The sequence below is a fragment of the Macrobrachium rosenbergii genome, chromosome 12, assembly GCF_040412425.1.
Source record: "Macrobrachium rosenbergii isolate ZJJX-2024 chromosome 12, ASM4041242v1, whole genome shotgun sequence".
NCBI classification, from domain to species: domain Eukaryota; kingdom Metazoa; phylum Arthropoda; class Malacostraca; order Decapoda; family Palaemonidae; genus Macrobrachium; species Macrobrachium rosenbergii.
In genome coordinates this window covers 50,549,175-50,566,279 of record NC_089752.1, presented here as the reverse complement: position 1 = coordinate 50,566,279, position 17,105 = coordinate 50,549,175, and the positions used below count along the sequence as shown (strand labels likewise).

General features: G+C 40.8%; 1 protein-coding gene across 1 annotated transcript in view; it reads right to left on the bottom strand.

Moving 5' to 3' along the window:
• Window positions 1-17,105, bottom strand: part of LOC136843651 (uncharacterized) — a 512,877-nt gene that overhangs the window by 12,724 nt on the left and 483,048 nt on the right. The window contains exon 7 of the mRNA XM_067112195.1: window positions 1,943-2,074. Within this exon, the coding sequence (XP_066968296.1) occupies window positions 1,943-2,074 (132 nt within the window). The remainder of the gene's footprint in view (window positions 1-1,942; window positions 2,075-17,105) is intronic.

The following is a 17,105-nucleotide window of genomic DNA, read 5'->3' as shown; positions in this document are numbered from 1 at the left end:
CTGAAATACTGAGGACAAAAATGTGCTGCTACGATGGTATGCAACATATTGTTCAAGTAAACAAACTATAAACATAAAAAAGGAGAAGAAAGAAAATCAATGAAAGATGACTTCTACGGAATTTAGACGCTCACGCAAAAGATCATAAAGTTTGCTGATGATAGTTACCGGACACTGCGATGAATAAAGTTTTCGTATAACTGTCAATATGCCAGAATATGAGTAATGAGCTAAGTCAACTGTCAGGTATTCATGTTCAAATGGCCAGCTATATTGTCCACATCATCATCATTATCATCATCGCCTCTCATATCTTTCCTGTGATTTCACTTAAATAAAACTTCACTCATCTCCAGAGTCCTACTCTCCTGCGGCCCAGAGGAGCCCAGATAGCACTAGTGCAACTTATTCTTCCAGGGGCGATACGAAGGACATGTTCAAGCCATCTCAATCTCCCTTTCATCATCATCTCGTCTACGTGTGTAACTTTCTTAATTTCCCTTATGGTATCAATTCTGAGTCTGTATTGCCAGCTGACTACTATTATTCTCTTCTAAAACCTCCAGAAAGAAAATATTCTCCATTGTGTTGATTTTGAAGATACAGTTTTATAGCTTTAATTTAAAGTCTTTTAGACTCAAAATAAAAAATCTTTTAGACATTGCGTCTTCTCTGTACCACTATTCATGTAAGAATCGCAGTACAGATCGTACTAATGCATAATTTTCCTTTTGTATGCACTCTTAGTTTGTTTGATTCACCCTGCACATTCTTCGAAATGACATTTTTAGTCTTTCACTAAATTCCAACTCAAGATAACTTAAATTGGATAGCGTTGTTCCTGAATATTTGAAAGAGTCAACCTCAGCATCCTTCCTTCATCTAGTGTCATTCTTTCCTCATTATTTTCCATTTTTAGATTAAAGTCCTATCTCTCCAAAAATATGATGCACCCTATCTTGCGGTGTTTTACTGACTAAAAGTAACAAATTTCTATCGTTCCTCAATCTTCCATCTCCAACTATTTTGTTTCGTTATCAAACTGACGAGATGCACAAGCAGCAAAGGTAACATCGTAACAGCATTCCCTTGTGGCACATTACTTGTCCCTGGGGTAAAATGATTTCGTAGAACATTTGGTCAAGAACCAATTGCTCCCCTCATAGGGCAAAGATTTTCGCAGCATATTTGGCTAAGTAAATGGAAGTACCTCCCATGGGACAAAGAATTCCATAGAAGATTTTGCAAAGGAAATTTTTACTCCCATGGAACGAAAAATTTCATAGAACACTTGACTAGAAAATAAATGTACTTTCCATGGGACAAGGAATTTCGCAAAACACTCTTGGCTAAGCTAGTGTTCTGCCCATGAAGCAAAAAAGATCAATAGATACAAACATACTCCCCTTGACATAAAAACCCTCAAAGCTATTTCTTATAGCCAAATGTTTATTGGCACCCACATACGTGTCTCAATTACACAAAGAACGCCGCTGGAGAGCAATGAGCAAAGTTAAGGGGATGCTTTCGATGGATAACATGCCAGACATCGAGCATCGAATGACCGCTGAGTCAAAAGCCTGTCGCGAAAGTCCTTGCTTCGGTCAGACTTTACAGCTGGGTACGCTCTAAAGGCTTCAGGATGGGTCAGGCACATTACCTGATATGTCTGCTTACTTCATGCAACTTGTCTAAACATCCTAATATTTGCTTCTGTCTACACCAAACCTCTTATCTTTGGGTGCATCAATTGATAAGGAGGTGCATAAACAAACTGTAAATAAGTAACATGAAATTATTATAGAAATAAACTACCATATCTAAACAATTTGTATGTGTAAACTAATTATTCAACAGTAATACAAGTGATTTCTGTATACGACCACTGCAAATTAACAACTTAATAAGTGAACAGCTTTTTTTCGGCAGCCTCTTCACTCACCATTATGGACATCTTTGATAAGCAGGTTCGCTTCCCTCACCGCTAACCGGCCGTAAAGTCCGGCCAGGCTCGTCCAATCGGATCCGGCTTCTCCCACGCTGATGGCACTCACCTCCCACGTAGGGCCATGACCTAAGAGAAAAGAACAGGGCATTAAGGAGAAAACGCAGACCTTAAATGAAACATTCTTGGGAGGAGACAGTGCTGGAAATGGCCAGGGTTGAAATACAGAGAACGGAAATAGAATGGATGGAGGAAAGGGGGAGAGTGAAAATCTCTAGTTCAAGCAAAGACACCTAAAGGAACCTAAATCATACTCCAGTAGATTTATGTCTTTTGAGCTTCTTTAGACTGGAATTTTACGATCATTTTGAAATTAAATGAACAGTGAAACTTCTCCCGCACAAACGTAAATCATGTAATTATGGTGAATGATGGTGAGAACATTCTCTCTGGGATTTTGAGGTGGAGTCCTTGATAGCTTGAAGGAGATCACTACTACTTTAATCAATTTTGATTTGACAAACTAATCTGGAACATTTAAAAAAAAAATTCATATCACAGTGCCAACCAGTGGTATTTATGGACTCTCATACTTGAAATACATATTTATATGAATACATATGTGATTCTGCGAGCGCATGCAATGCCATTACTAAAATAGCGTAACATTTTAAAATTATGATTTCAAGAAAGAAAGGTCCTTGTCACTTCAAAGGAACAATAAGAGCTCTAAGCACAGTCATATGAGAATAAGAGAGCGATCGCCCCAGGAGCGAGGGATACAAATACTCACTGAAACGTTTCGAGAGAATCACTGAAACGTTTCTCAGAGACCAGTGAATCGGAAGCCGATTCCAAATTAGATTCTTCGGGCGATTCACATTAATTTCGTTATATTTTTTTCCTATCTCTCTAAGCCACTCATCTCAGGGCACGGACTCAAAGGCCGGAAAATATATAAAAATATAAATTTTGGCTTCACAGATTTGGAAAACTAACTCTTATGAACGAAACGTGTATAGTAGTTTCAATTAATACCTGTAATTAACACACGCACACAAAGCTATATACATATGAATACACACACAATATATATATATATATATATATATATATATATATATATATATATATATATATATATATGAATATATATATGTATATATATGTATATATATATACTATATATATATATATATATATATATATATATATATATACATATATATATATATATAATTTCAGTATGTATTTTGGGATGAGGTTGCTGGCTCCAGGCCATTTACACAAACACAAACTTATGTCACATATATATTTAAAGAGAGAGAGAAAGGCGAACCTGAATAACATTGAAAGCACTGTGGTGCAAAGGGAAATATATTTTTATTATTATTATTATTATTATTATCATCATAATTATTATCATTCAGAAGATGAGTCCTATTCATATGGAACTAGCCCACAGGGGCCATTACCTTGAAAGATAAGCATGACTTTAACCTAATGAATCGCGGTTTATCCAGTACTTTATAGCTCTACTTTATTTCCATAAAAAAAAAAAACAGAAACAACCTCTACATAATCCTTGGTAAGTTTTCATAAGACCAATTCATTAAATGTTGGTTTCAATGAATTTGACAGATGCGACTCGAAGACTTTGGGTTACCCCTTATCCTTTTAATTACTAATTAATGAATTAATTATGATCTTAGTGAATTAAGCCTCAGTCAGCGTTACTATGCTTTATTATTCAACTTCTCATTGAGAATATCATTTGATGTGTTACTCACATCGTAAAAATCATCATGCCTTTTATAACCATTTTGATAAACAGACATATATGTGTATACACACACACACACACACACACACACACACACACACACATATATATATATATATATATATATATATATATATAGAGAGAGAGAGAGAGAGAGAGAGAGAGAGAGAGAGAGAGAGAGCTCACACAGAAATCGCCCAGCTAACCCAACCCCCAAATTTATTTGTCCTCCAAGCACAACGGACCCCTAAAAAGCAAGCCATCCCGAGGCAAACAATTGCTTCCAATAAAAGAAAACCATCACTTCTGCCCCGTTAATTAGAAGATGGATCATAACAAAACTTCTGCCTTTCATTTTTAGCAAAACAAATTACTTTCTCCTACACACGAAAGGAATGATTCAAGGAAGTTACCGTTTGGCAAAGATTGAGGCGCAGGAGAGTTTTTCGTAAAAAAAACCTTTTGGAATGTAAAGGGAGAGAGTGGCTTTCTTGGAGCAAGTGATGGAAAGTTCCTGCGAAACTTGAAGAAAACTAACAGGTTCAATAAAGGTGTATAGGTTTTTTATGTTCTTTTTAACAGTTTCTTTTTTAGTGTCACCTCTTATCATTTTTATGAAAAAAAAAAAAAAAAATTGGAAAGCCAGCGCATATCTTCATATTTTTCCGGATACAATACACACACACACACACATATATATATATATATATATATATATATATATATATATATATATATATATATGCACATATACACAGAATCACATACTCCTGTAGAATTCAGATTCTTTAATATATATATATATATATATATATATATATATATATATATATATATATATATATATATATATATATATATATATATATATATATATATATATATATATATATACACACACACACACACACACACAAGTATATAAAAGTGAATAACCCACTCACAATAAATTCATGTGTATATAACTAGGAAAAATAGAAACGATATTTTCACTAAATGGGTCTTTTTCTCCTGTTGATAGCAATAACCTCAAATCACTCACTAACTGATGAAAAATAATGTAGCATATTAAAGAACGTAGCTTCCACGCAACATTCATCATACTTACATTACAATAAGATAAGATAGGACAACAGAAAAGTACTCTTTCGAAGTAATAAAAACTAAGTAGAAAAAACACTGGTACTGTAATTACTTGTATGCCTAGCCCCAAAGAAGTGGGAGGAGCTTAGAGGTGAGAAATTAAGGATAGAATCAAAGGAATATGGAACATAATCGCCAGACGAGGTGTCACAGCCCAGTCATCTAAAGAAGACAAACATAATCGTACCAAGGTACAGACTCTCGGAGAGAGAGAGAGAGAGAGAGAGAGAGAGAGAGAGAGAGAGAGAGAGAGAGAGAGAATTACGCCATTATGCAAATCTTGTAACAATAGAGCTGTTGGCTCTTTTGTGGCTGGTCGCATTTGTAGAAGTACCCCACCAAGCTGAAAGTTTTTCGTTTTCTTTTCATAAAAATTCTACTGCCGGCAGTTGCTTCTTGGTGTTAATAAATTAAATCAAGAGCAGTGCAATTTTTTAAATTACGAGTCTTTTGTTGTATTGACCCTTTTGTGTAATTTGTACCAAAATTTAGTCTAATGCATTTAATCTGAAAATCTTCAACTGTAAGCTTCATTTAATAATAAGAATGAAAATATTAACAATAAGTATATTTTCCAGATACTTTTAGGAACAGGATGGAGAGATAAGTTATGAGAGAGAGAGAGAGAGAGAGAGAGAGAGAGAGAGAGAGAAGCATATGTAAGTATGTGGCCTTTTACTGAATACTAAATAAAAGTAGTCATCTCAAAGTGCTACACACGTCTTGAGCAACCTTGGACATCCCGGTAGGGAAAGGGGTGGGGGCACCCTGGTTGGTGGGTGGGTTTGTGTTATGTGTGTGAGGAGGTTGTGGGGGCGGGGTGGAGTTCGAGGGATTTCTTACACAATCGCATCTGGCACTCAGAATGAGAGCACGCGTTCTTGGCTCTGTATAGCAGAACAGGCGTTATTGCATCTGACGCGAATGACTGGGAAATCAATCAGCGACGTCTGATCTCATTATGTCAGCATCCTTCGACAAGTTCCAGTGACATCTTGATCATAAATGGATCATAAATGGCCATACATACGCTTACAAACATAAACGAAAGGTGCGGCTCACGAACAAATTGCAATTCATCAACAGGAAGAGTTGAAAACAAGACACAACTAAATGGTCTACCGGTCGAGACCCACAAGGGGTTTTCCAAATGAGTGCCCCGTGTCGCCTTAGGGCTCGAAGACACCGCGGTTTCCTTCACAAATTCGCTCTGGAAGTTGTTAATGGTTTTGGCTGAACCTGCCAGGGGCGGTCAGTATCCAGACAAGATGAGGAGCACCGGACCGCGCACTAATATCTTAGGACCAAAGATCTAAATGGTGCAAGGTAAAGGGAGAGGAGAAAAGGGAGAAGAGGCAGATGCCTAGAAGTTAGGTGGCTCACTGACATGGCAGATCTCTTGACAGCTTTAATTGCAAGAGGGACAGGGGCTTCAGCAACAAAATTCATGCACTTTTGCTGAGGCTTGGCATTCCGACCTTACCTTCCGTAAGGATTTTAGGATTAAATGAAACAATTAAAGTCAGCATTCAAGTTATAAACTGCGTTGTAATACTTGAGGGTTTGACTTGCTGTTGGGGTATCAACATTTAACTTTTTATAAAACAATTCTGAACTTCTTTCAATATATCATTTCTAGTTTTCAATCCAGAACCTAATACACTGTGACCGGGTTTGTATTCTATGTTCTGATTTTTTTAACAAGGAGCCATTGACAGTTAAAATCACTGGAATGAAAAGTCCCTGGTAGGTTGTACTGGTTATTTTTTATTTTTTGAACTTCGACAGATATGAGTACTGATGCTTAGACAAACTGATTCACAAATAAATACATCACTCAAGTTCCAAAATTATAATGTATCTCTTCTTAAGACTGAATGAATATTAAGCATAATTACATAGTTTGGAAATTTGCCAACACATTTAAGAAACAGCGCCTTGCTTACTTTAATTGAGATGGTAGTAGAAACTATATTGTCTTGTATTACAAAATGCTCAGCTTAAGAAGATTATTTCTACTTCTGTATCCACGTTTCGTCTCTTAATAAAGTTAATTAATAAAAGAAATAACTTACTTGGTCACAACAAACACACCCAAATGCTATTAGATCCCCTTTCTGAATATGGACAATGTTTTGAAAAAAAAAAAAAAAAAAAAATCAGGACTTAATGACAGTATCGAGTATCTGCTACAAAACTTGAGGCATAAGTACTTTGAAACTTCATCACGATCATTCCTGTGAACAGTGAAAGCAGTAACGGCGGCGAGTGGTCGTAATGCAGATGGAGGAGGCAGGGTTTAAAACAAATTGGTAAAAATTCATCTATCGCGAAAACCTCATCCATCAGCACATTGCTACAATAACATAGCCATTCCCTTCGTTCTAATCTTGTTGTAGCATATCTAGCACATTGTAACAGACTAGATGAATGAGACAGAAGAGCCCCCCTGTGATATCTGGCAGAACTAGGACGGCAGGGTACGAGAAGGGGAGCAAGAGCTGCGGAAGGGAAAGAAAGCAGAGGAGGGGGAGGATAACGAAGGGCAAGGAAGGAGGAGGAGGAGGAGGAGGGGAAGGGGGTATGAATGTCCAAGACATTGCTAATAAGCTGTCCATCGCGTCGTTATTGCACAGTTAACGACGTCGTAACTAAAGGAGCTTCCGGCTGAATTAGTACACCCCCTCCGCTGACACTGCAATCAAAGGCAAAGGCTTATTCTCTTGAGAGGAGAAAAAATAAGGAAGGATGGAGACTCGGAGATGGAAGAGCTGGGGGTAGGGCGTGGGGAGGAGCCTGGAATAGGAAGAAGAGCTGGAGAGAAGGCTGGCATTGCTGGGTAATGAAGAGCGGGAATGGTGCAACAGAAAAGTACTAAGAAAGGGAAAGAACTTACCAATGGGGGAGAGAGGAGAGCGAATAGGGAACATGAATTGGGAACTTAAAGTAGAATTACTCAAAATCACTCAACACGGCTAAGGATTAAAGATATTAAATGTGAACTCTACTTCTCTTGGTCTGTCAATAACAACTGTCAGCCAACCACGACAGCAAAATTTCCTTTGAGAATAAAAATGGGGATAGTTCGGGCATTAGTTATAGTATTATATACATAATTTTTTTTTTCTTAAAACTTTGTTCTTAACGCCTTACAAAAATTAAGATCTCTAGCAACTTTTATGGAAGAATAATGAAAACAATACGTAAAATTATTCCCCTAAGAGAGAGAGAGAGAGAGAGAGAGAGAGAGAGAGAGAGAGAGAGAAATGTACTCCCGTAGAAACATTACTCCGGGATGAGCAAAACGCAGCCATGCGAAAACACACTTGTGATGGCGGCAAGGAGTCTTAAAAGCAAGGGAAGTTGGCGCCATTCTTCAAGTCCTGTGACCGAAAAAGGAAAAGAAAGGGTGAAAAAACGAAAAGACGTTCACAATGCGCGATACTCAGTCGATGAGGTTCTCGTAATTAATTTGAGTTAGTAAAATCAAATCTCGTCTACTTAACTGGATTCCTACAGGTTTTCTGTTCCTCATACCTGATTAGAAACGAACTAAAGTAACCATTATACTGTAGTATGTATGTATCAAGTGAAAGATTCAATATATATATATATATATATATATATATATATATATATATATATATATATATATATATATATATATATATATATATATATATATATATATATATATATATATATATATATATATATATATATATATATATATATATATATATATATATATATATATATATATATATATATATATATATATATATATATATATATATATATATGTGAGTAAATATATATATATATATATATATATATATATATATATATATATATATATATATATACATACATATTCATATACATAAACAAACATACATACATTATATATATATATATACATACATATCTATCTATATATTTAAAAATGGATGTATGTATGAATGTGTGTGTGTATGTTCCACATACACCCTGAAATGCATTCAGCAAATTCAACCAAACTTGGTATACATATGACTTACTATCTCAAAAAGAACACTATGGGGTTAACACATCACTAGCACCAAAGGGCACCAAAGTGGGTGGGGGTGGAAGGGCTTTCCTGAAACGGGGCTGGTTCTGCCAGTGAAACGAGGCTGGTTATGCCCGTAGACTTAGTAACTTTACGAATTTATCGTACCTAATTTCGGTATAAATATGACTTACTATCTGGAAAAGAATACTGTGGGGTAAGACATCAATGGCACCAAAGGGGATGGGGGTTGGGAAGGGGTGACAGAGATAGAGTGAGAGCAAGGGGAAGTGAGAGAGAGAGAGAGAGTAGAGGGGTGTTAGGGAGAAGAGAGAAGAGAGAGAGAGAGAGAGAGAGAGAGAGAGAGAGAAAGTTTATCGGTTGTCATTTCAAGTTTTCCCGGGCAGTGCCGGGCTGTTAACTAGTTTATACAGTATATAAAATCAAGCCTGATTAGCCTTGATCTGAAGTAATCAATCTACAGTGTAAAGGGGATTGTAAGGAAGTCGGAAAGAGGAAATAGGAAGTAAATCCCACAGCTTGATTGTTGATCTCAGCAGAGTATAGGTATTAATATGCTTGAAGGTATTCAACAGTCTTTTGCAACCTAAGAATTATCCTTTCACTATGAAGGTCTTGAATCGAACATTATGTGTGTAACATCTAGGACATTTTATATTTGTGATAAGAGATTTCATTTAAGTATACGTTAAATCTTAACTACATAATCCAATTTAATAATTTTTCATAGCGTAAGAGTTTAGTATGGATTTTCAGAGAGAGAGAGAGAGAGAGAGAGAGAGAGAGAGAGAGAGAGAGAGGGTTTTAAAGAAACTCCGAGTTTTATAGTGAATAAATGCAAATGGCGAATTCCATCAGACGTAAATGTTATCAGAAACTGAATATGAAGAATTCAGAGCATCACTGAGAGAGAATGTTCTAAACTTTACGTCAATGAAATTTGTGTCTCTTCCTATTCAGCATCATCCTTAACGCCAACCTTTTTCAATTTCCTGCCTCGGCTACAACGGACTGCAGCGCAAATAAAGAAATAAAAACAACTGCGAATTCGCCATGCCCAGACTCCAGGGTTAAGATACAATATTTTATGCGACTTTCATTGGCTATAACTCCTAAAAAGGGGCCGTATAATTTAAGAGAGAGAGAGAGAGAGAGAGAGAGAGAGAGAGAGAAAGACTTATTGGCTGTAAAGTGAGTCTTCTTTGGAAAATCTGACGGAGAGACTAAAATGCGGCTTATTTGATTTCGAAGGAATAAAAAATTCATTTAGATTTCCCATTAAGACCTCCATATGAGAATCAAGGGGCGAATGGGTCCTTTATTTGATTACAAAGTGTGCGAGTTACGATAAGAAGAAGGAGAAGAAAAAGAACAGATGAGGGATTGGAGGTAGCCTATTGAGAAAGCCTACGCTGAAATACATGGTGTTGTAGGTTATACTTATCTTCACGATTATACTTATCTTCACGAAAGTAATGAGACTACTAAATTCAAATAAAAGAAAATTTTTGAAAGCAGTTGAGACGGAGTGTCTATCAATGTATAGGAAATAAAAATGGCTGGGAGGGCGAAAAACTTGGTGACATAAAAATGTGGCAAAGAGATTTGTCTAGTAGAAGGCATGGATCAGCGTCTGAGGTAGTTTTGTCAAGTGGAGAAACTGGAAGAAGAAAGGCTGGCAGAAAAAAAACGGTGATTAATACAGAAGACTAAGAAGTAAGTAGTGGAAGAAATAGGGGAAGGTGAGGTGACAGTGTGATAGAGGTACTGGAAAGGAAGGACCATTATATTCAAGAAGCAGAGTGATTGGGAAATATTCTACACGAGGACTAATTTTCTGAAGTATGTATCGGTGACTGTTGTCTTGCTTCTTTCTGAAGTAAGCACTTTTAAAGCAAAATTTGTACACACACACACACACATATATATGAAAGGATACCTGGCTAGGATTTTTATCCCCAAAGACTTGGTGAGAATGGAATGCCAATAACTTATGGCGCAAGGAGACTAGGCTTATGATATCTATAGCAAGAAGTTGCTAAAAGCCAACCCTGTAGAATGTTAGGAGTGGGTTTGTCGCTGCATCTTCTTAGCCAACCCAAATGAATTTTCTCAGTATTCTTATCTGTCCCTTCCTTACTTGGGACAGACACTTGGGTGGCACGGTCAAAAAGGGCCAAGGATGAGAGGTTGAGTGCTGCTCCCTTAAGCAGCTTAAATGGCAAGAGTGATCGCACTGAATTGTCTTTCCACAGGACACCTGGGGAGATGCAAGCAGATGGTCAAGACACCTGGAAGATGACACATCTTGGGCATGGTCACCATACGGGCCCGACATCAGGGCCTCTACCCTCGGCAGATGCCTTAAAAGGAGCCAGGACAGGGAGATCTTGGCAGTCGGCAGTTAGTAATGGGAATTAGCAGTTAGCAGTTAGCCAGAGACACGTGGGTGATCGCTACGAACGCTGAGAGCCGCCACCCCCCCTATCACCAACTGAAGTTCCTGACATGGAATCCAGCCCCTTCGTCACCACGTAGACGGACTTCCCAAGCGAACTAGTGCAGAGTGCCACAAGTGCGACCGCCTGTCGTCATTCTTCGCCCAAGACCCCTTCCCCCACGGTAAAGTACAAGTGAAGACTTTTCAGTATGACATTTTGCCCTTAGAAGTGTTTATTGAGTGCCAGTACATCCCCGTATCCAATGTGCTATTTCCCAGTGCTATTCCAAATGTTTGTGTCCCAGTGTTAAGTGTTCATTCATTCCTCGAGATCTTGACACCCTCAGTGCAGTTTCAATCCATCTGTGTGTTTTCTATTTTTCCTTTACTGGCGTGTAATTCTTAAATCTCTCTTGCAGAGGGACCCATTTGCCGTGGACTCTTCTTGGGCTGTGCCTTGCGACCATTCAGGTCTCTAGTAGGAAGAACTCCAGGCTTTGCAAGCCTCCATATTGTTTACTTTTCCATTCCTTTGATCTTTTATTGTAAATATAATTACTTTAGTTACCCCAGTGTTTACGTAACAGTCCCTCATGAAGTAGAGCCCTAAGCTCATATGAAACATCCCTTTTCTTTTCTTTTTATGATTACCTGGACAGTAAAAGTCAGATTGCCAAGGCCAAGTGTATAAAATTCTATTGCTGAACTGTTAAAGTACTCTACAGATCCAGAAAACCAGGGGAAATCATAAAAATGCCGACCTTGCCAGGATCTTGTTTTGCGGTTGCAATTCCCTCCTACTGTCGCTTTGTCGTGTTTGCAACTCACCAAATCAGTGATTAGCAAAGCTAAGCTGGGTACGAGACAATTCCGAACCTGATACCAAGCACACAGACCAAGAGTGTTCATGTAAGTAAGGTGTTTATTTTTAGCATAGGAAACTCTGTTATGAACGTGACTGATCCTAGGAAATTAGGGAAATTGGGATGCATGTAGCAACTGAGAGGAGAGAACCATCGTGTTAGATTTTGTTAATGTATGCCTTTCATGATAGGTATTTAGGAAACAACAAGTGCTAACCATTTTTCTTTCAAGGAATAGTGCAACAAATTCCTCTGTACAAAATTTTTCACTTCGCATTTCAGAATCGCAAATTATTTAGGCACAGTCGAACTCCCATGTGGGACGAGACGAAATCAGTTTGCATTGCTGAAATTCTCTCTCAGGTTAGCTAAAACTAAGTTCAAGTGTTAGGAGAGCGAAGTTTGAACTCTGCTTCTAGGCAAAAATTACAAGGTTATTTCACCATTATCCGCCCATCCCGGGAATTTCCCCGCAGTCAGGAAAGCCTAGACAGTGTTTGTAAACAGAAGGGTTCATTCAACCAATGTCTAAAAATAGCCAGCATCATCCTAGAGTCAGACGACCTTCACACCGCTCCCCACGTGCCTACCCAAATCTTCATTCATTGCCTGAATAGTTGTCCCCATAACATACTCGGACCCCTCTCAGCAAAAAAATTTTTTTTTAATCCAACTTCCACGTCCTACAAGATGGAATTTCCAAGTCCTATGGGACAAAGCCAATTTCCAAGTCCTACGGGACGAACCCAATTTCCAAGTCCTACAGGACAAACCCAATTTCTAAGTCCTATGGGACGAATCCAATTTCCAAGTCCTACAGGACAACTCAAAATTCCACGTCCTACAAGCCGGAATTTCCAAGTCCTACGGGACGAATCCAATTTCCAAGTCCTACGGGACAAATCGAAATTCCACGTCCTATGAGACGGAATTTCCAAGTCCTACGGGATGAACTCAATTTGTAAGTCCTACGGGACGAATCCAGTTTCTGAGTCCTAAGAGACAAATTCCATGTCCTTTCGTGACGTCCTCAAACACGTCCTCAGTGACGTCCTCCAATTCCACGTCCTTTCATGACATCCTCCAATTCCATGTCCTTTCGTGACGTCCTCAAACACATCCTCAGTTACATCCTCCAATTCCACGTCCTCTTATAACGTCCTAAGTTACGTCCATTCACGTCCTATGTGAAATCCTCTAATTCCACGTCCCACGTGACATCCATCCACGTCCTACGTGACGTCCTCCAATTCCACATCCTTTCGTGGCACCCTCAAACACGTCCTCAGTGACGTCCATTCACGTCCTATGTGACGTCCTCCAATTCCATGTCCCACGTGACGTCCATCCAATTCCACGTCTTAGTGGCGCCCACCAATTCCATGTCCCACCTGATAAGACAAATTCCATGTCCTCTGCGACAAAATTAATTCTAAGTCTTACTAGACGACTAACCTACTATCCCCGCAATAACCGGCCGAGGCCGTGCGAGAGATAAAGTATATTTCTTCATTTTGGCCATTCAGACCACCCCCACGTCTTATTGAAATATCTTAATCCAAATTCATCTAACTTTAGAGGGCCATACCAAATAAATTTGGCAAAATGTTGACTACACGAACCCAACACAATGAGGACTTTAAGTTCTACATGTAGGCAGGAAAAGACCTGGGAATGTCGGGCCAAGAATTACGGGACTGGGTCTAGGGGAACCTAGATGCTGTAAAGGCAGAGAGGGAGATAGAAAGAAAAGAAAGGGAGAAAGAGAGAATTGCCCAGGAGAAAAGAGAGGAGATAGAGAGACAAGGAAGGAGAAAGAGAGAATTGCCCAGGAGAAAAGAGAGGAGGTAGAGAGGCAAGAGACAGAGAGAGACAGAGAGGCAAGAGAGGGAGAAAGAGAGAATCGCCCAGGAGAAAAGAGAGGAAATAGAAAGGTTGAGAGGGAGAAAGAGAGAGTTGCCCAGGAGAAGAGAGAGAAGGCAGAAAGAATTGCCCAGGAGAGAAGAGAGGAGATCGAGAGGCAAGAGAGAGAGAGAAAGAAAGAGAGGAACGAGAATGACAGCACGCCCATGAACTCCAAGTGTTGGCCTGAAGGAGTGCCTCTCCCCCAGCTCCCACTGTGGGGATGGGCGCCCTCAGCCAGGCCCATCTGTTTATGCCAAAATGGACTGAGGCAGAACCCGAAGTATGGCTCGAGTGGGCTGAAAGGGTCCTAGACTGCTGTGCCCTCTCCCCCGCTGAACTTTCCCTCGTTCTTATCAAATTCCTCGGAGGGAAGGCACTGATTGCCTATCATGCCCTCCTGGTGGACGACCAGGGAGATTGGGAGGTCATATGCAAAGCCGTCACCAAGGCATACAAGATTACCCCCGAGCACTGGAGGAGACGCTGGAGAGGGCAGACAAGAGATGTAGGCCAAACCTGGTCAGATTGGGCATACCACTCGGAGCGGGTGCTAGCGAAATGGCTCGAGGCCAAAGGGGCTACCAGCACAGCCGAGGTACTCGAAAAGTTCAAGTTGGAACACTTCCTGTGCTACGCCTCTCCAGCTCTGGCCACGCACATAGTAGAAAGGGCTCCTGCGACACTAACGGAGTGTTGCCGCATAGCTGATACGTGAGAGACTCGCCACCCTCAGGAGGGATCAATGGGGCGGAAGATCTACGCCTCGCCTTTCCTTGGGAGATCTGCTCCCCTCAAGAATGGGCACTTGCAGAAACCTGTTGTGTGCGGGTTCTGTAGGAAAGTCAGGCATCCCACCGAGCAATGCCAAAACAAGCAAACAGCGCCTCTTAAATTCTCTCCCAGAAACCAACCAAATAACTCACCTGCACCCTCCACAGGAGCAGTGCGAAAAGATTTTAGCCAAAGCTAATGCATGGCATGCAAGGTTTATGGCCACTCTCCCTCATGGGCGAAATGCCCCAAAAATAATAAATCAAATACTCCTGCCGTCGCCTTGGCCGTCACGAATTCCGAGTCCTTGGGCCCTCCCGCCGAAGGTCCCATTAATGTGGCCCCTCCCCAGGGCAGCTACCCCGCATGCCGAGTCAAGGCATTCGATGATTCTGGCGCGCAAATCTCCCTCATACGAAGGGACAGAGTTCCCTATGGAGCTATCACCAACAGACGAAAACTCGTCACAATCGAGGGAGTAAATCAGTTTAAATTGATACTCCCTATGGTTCACTTGAGAGTCACAAGACCTCATCAATCTAAAATTTGCAATCTTGCAGTAGCAAGCTATCTTCCCGGAGGCTATTACATCCCCCTGGGACAGGACTTTCAGTCCCCACCTAAGTCACAACAATCCAGAGGTCCACATTCCCCAACTCATTCCTCAGGTGCGAGTAATCCTCCACCGCCTTTCCCCCAGTCAATACCGGCGCCCCCTGGGTACCATAAGGACGTGAAGTTCCTACCAGTGCCACCTGAGTACGATGTACAGTGGCCCCCTCGATCGATTCCCGATCCCATTCCAGCGCCTGGCCCTGCCTCAGTGCCAGTGCCAGGGCCTCAATCAGATTTCCCTCCAGGAGATGTTGAATCCCATTCCAAATCCCTGCCAGTGCCCCTTGCATGCACCGAGCAGTGCCAAGCTCCGTCCGTCCTGACCGACGAGCACACGAATCCACTGATAGTGCCTGACCCTGCCTTAGTGCCAGCGCCAGAGCACGCCTCCAATCACCATTCAAGGGATCCCTCAGGACCCCTTCTCTTCTCACGGCCTGGCCCCACTACCGGCGTTGGTAAGAGAGGCGGTTCCTCCAGACCACAGCGGAAGTTCACCTAAAGGTGTGGCCTCGCAACCCGTGCCTGAGCTGGTCATTGATGCCTGCGAGCCTCTCACGGCCCCCACCCCTGCCCCTGTGACTGCCTCCTCTCTGTCTCAATCTGTTGCAGACACAATCACGAGTCAGGATTCTGCTATCTCTCACTTGGCCGACGAACTCCAAGAGCTGCAACGGATCATGGTAGAACTAGTGAAGAAGATCCCTGTGTCAGCTGTCGCAGCAGCCAATACAGGTGGCACTCCATGCGGCTCTCTGGCGTTGGGCCCTCTGATTCACCGGCCAAGGACAACTGTCCAAATAGGAGAGGTTCGCGGCAGAATTACCACGGGCACGGGAAATTCCAGGTAGTCTACACAGAGCTCTAGAGCTCTGGCACCTGTGCCCCCCCTTCATCTATCGAAGGTCTTGGCACCTCTAATCCAGAAGAGGATGTCAAGGCCCTCCACTATCTTCTTCCTTTCCTCTGGAACTTCTATCCCTTATCCTTCTCTGTTGATCTTTCCTTTAGGCTTTTCTTTAATTATCACCACAAGAAGCAGTTAAAATACAGGATACCATTCCCCTCTAAATGCATAAATCATTTTGTTGTAAAGCAGTAAGAGTAACAGTGGGAAGTGGCATGCCCTTGTGCCCATACTTTGGCACAGGGCATGCGTGCCAGCTCTTCCCAACGGGGTCGCGCCCATTTGGGTTCCCTTTCCAGCCCTGGGGCTGAGAGATCTTCCTGATCATCACCCATAGGCTAAGGATGATAAATTTTAAATATGCAAAACAAATACCCCACTCTCCCATCATAGGCTCCTCTGCCTATATCATTTACTCTTTTATTTATTTATTTGGTTTTTATTCCTCTATTTGTTAACGAATTGCGAGTCATAGGCTCCTGCCCTTGTGATTTTTAAAGCCACCTTCGTAATCCAAGAGACGTGTCCCGCCCTTCAGTAAGCAGTCATGCCCCTCATTTGTATCATTCTGTTTATATGTTTTATTTTTGTGGGGAATCTACTCCTGTCTCCATCCCCTTTTCATATGTTTGTTTGTCCACTCATGCATTAAGCGAGTAACCATTTATAGCTTCGCCCGATT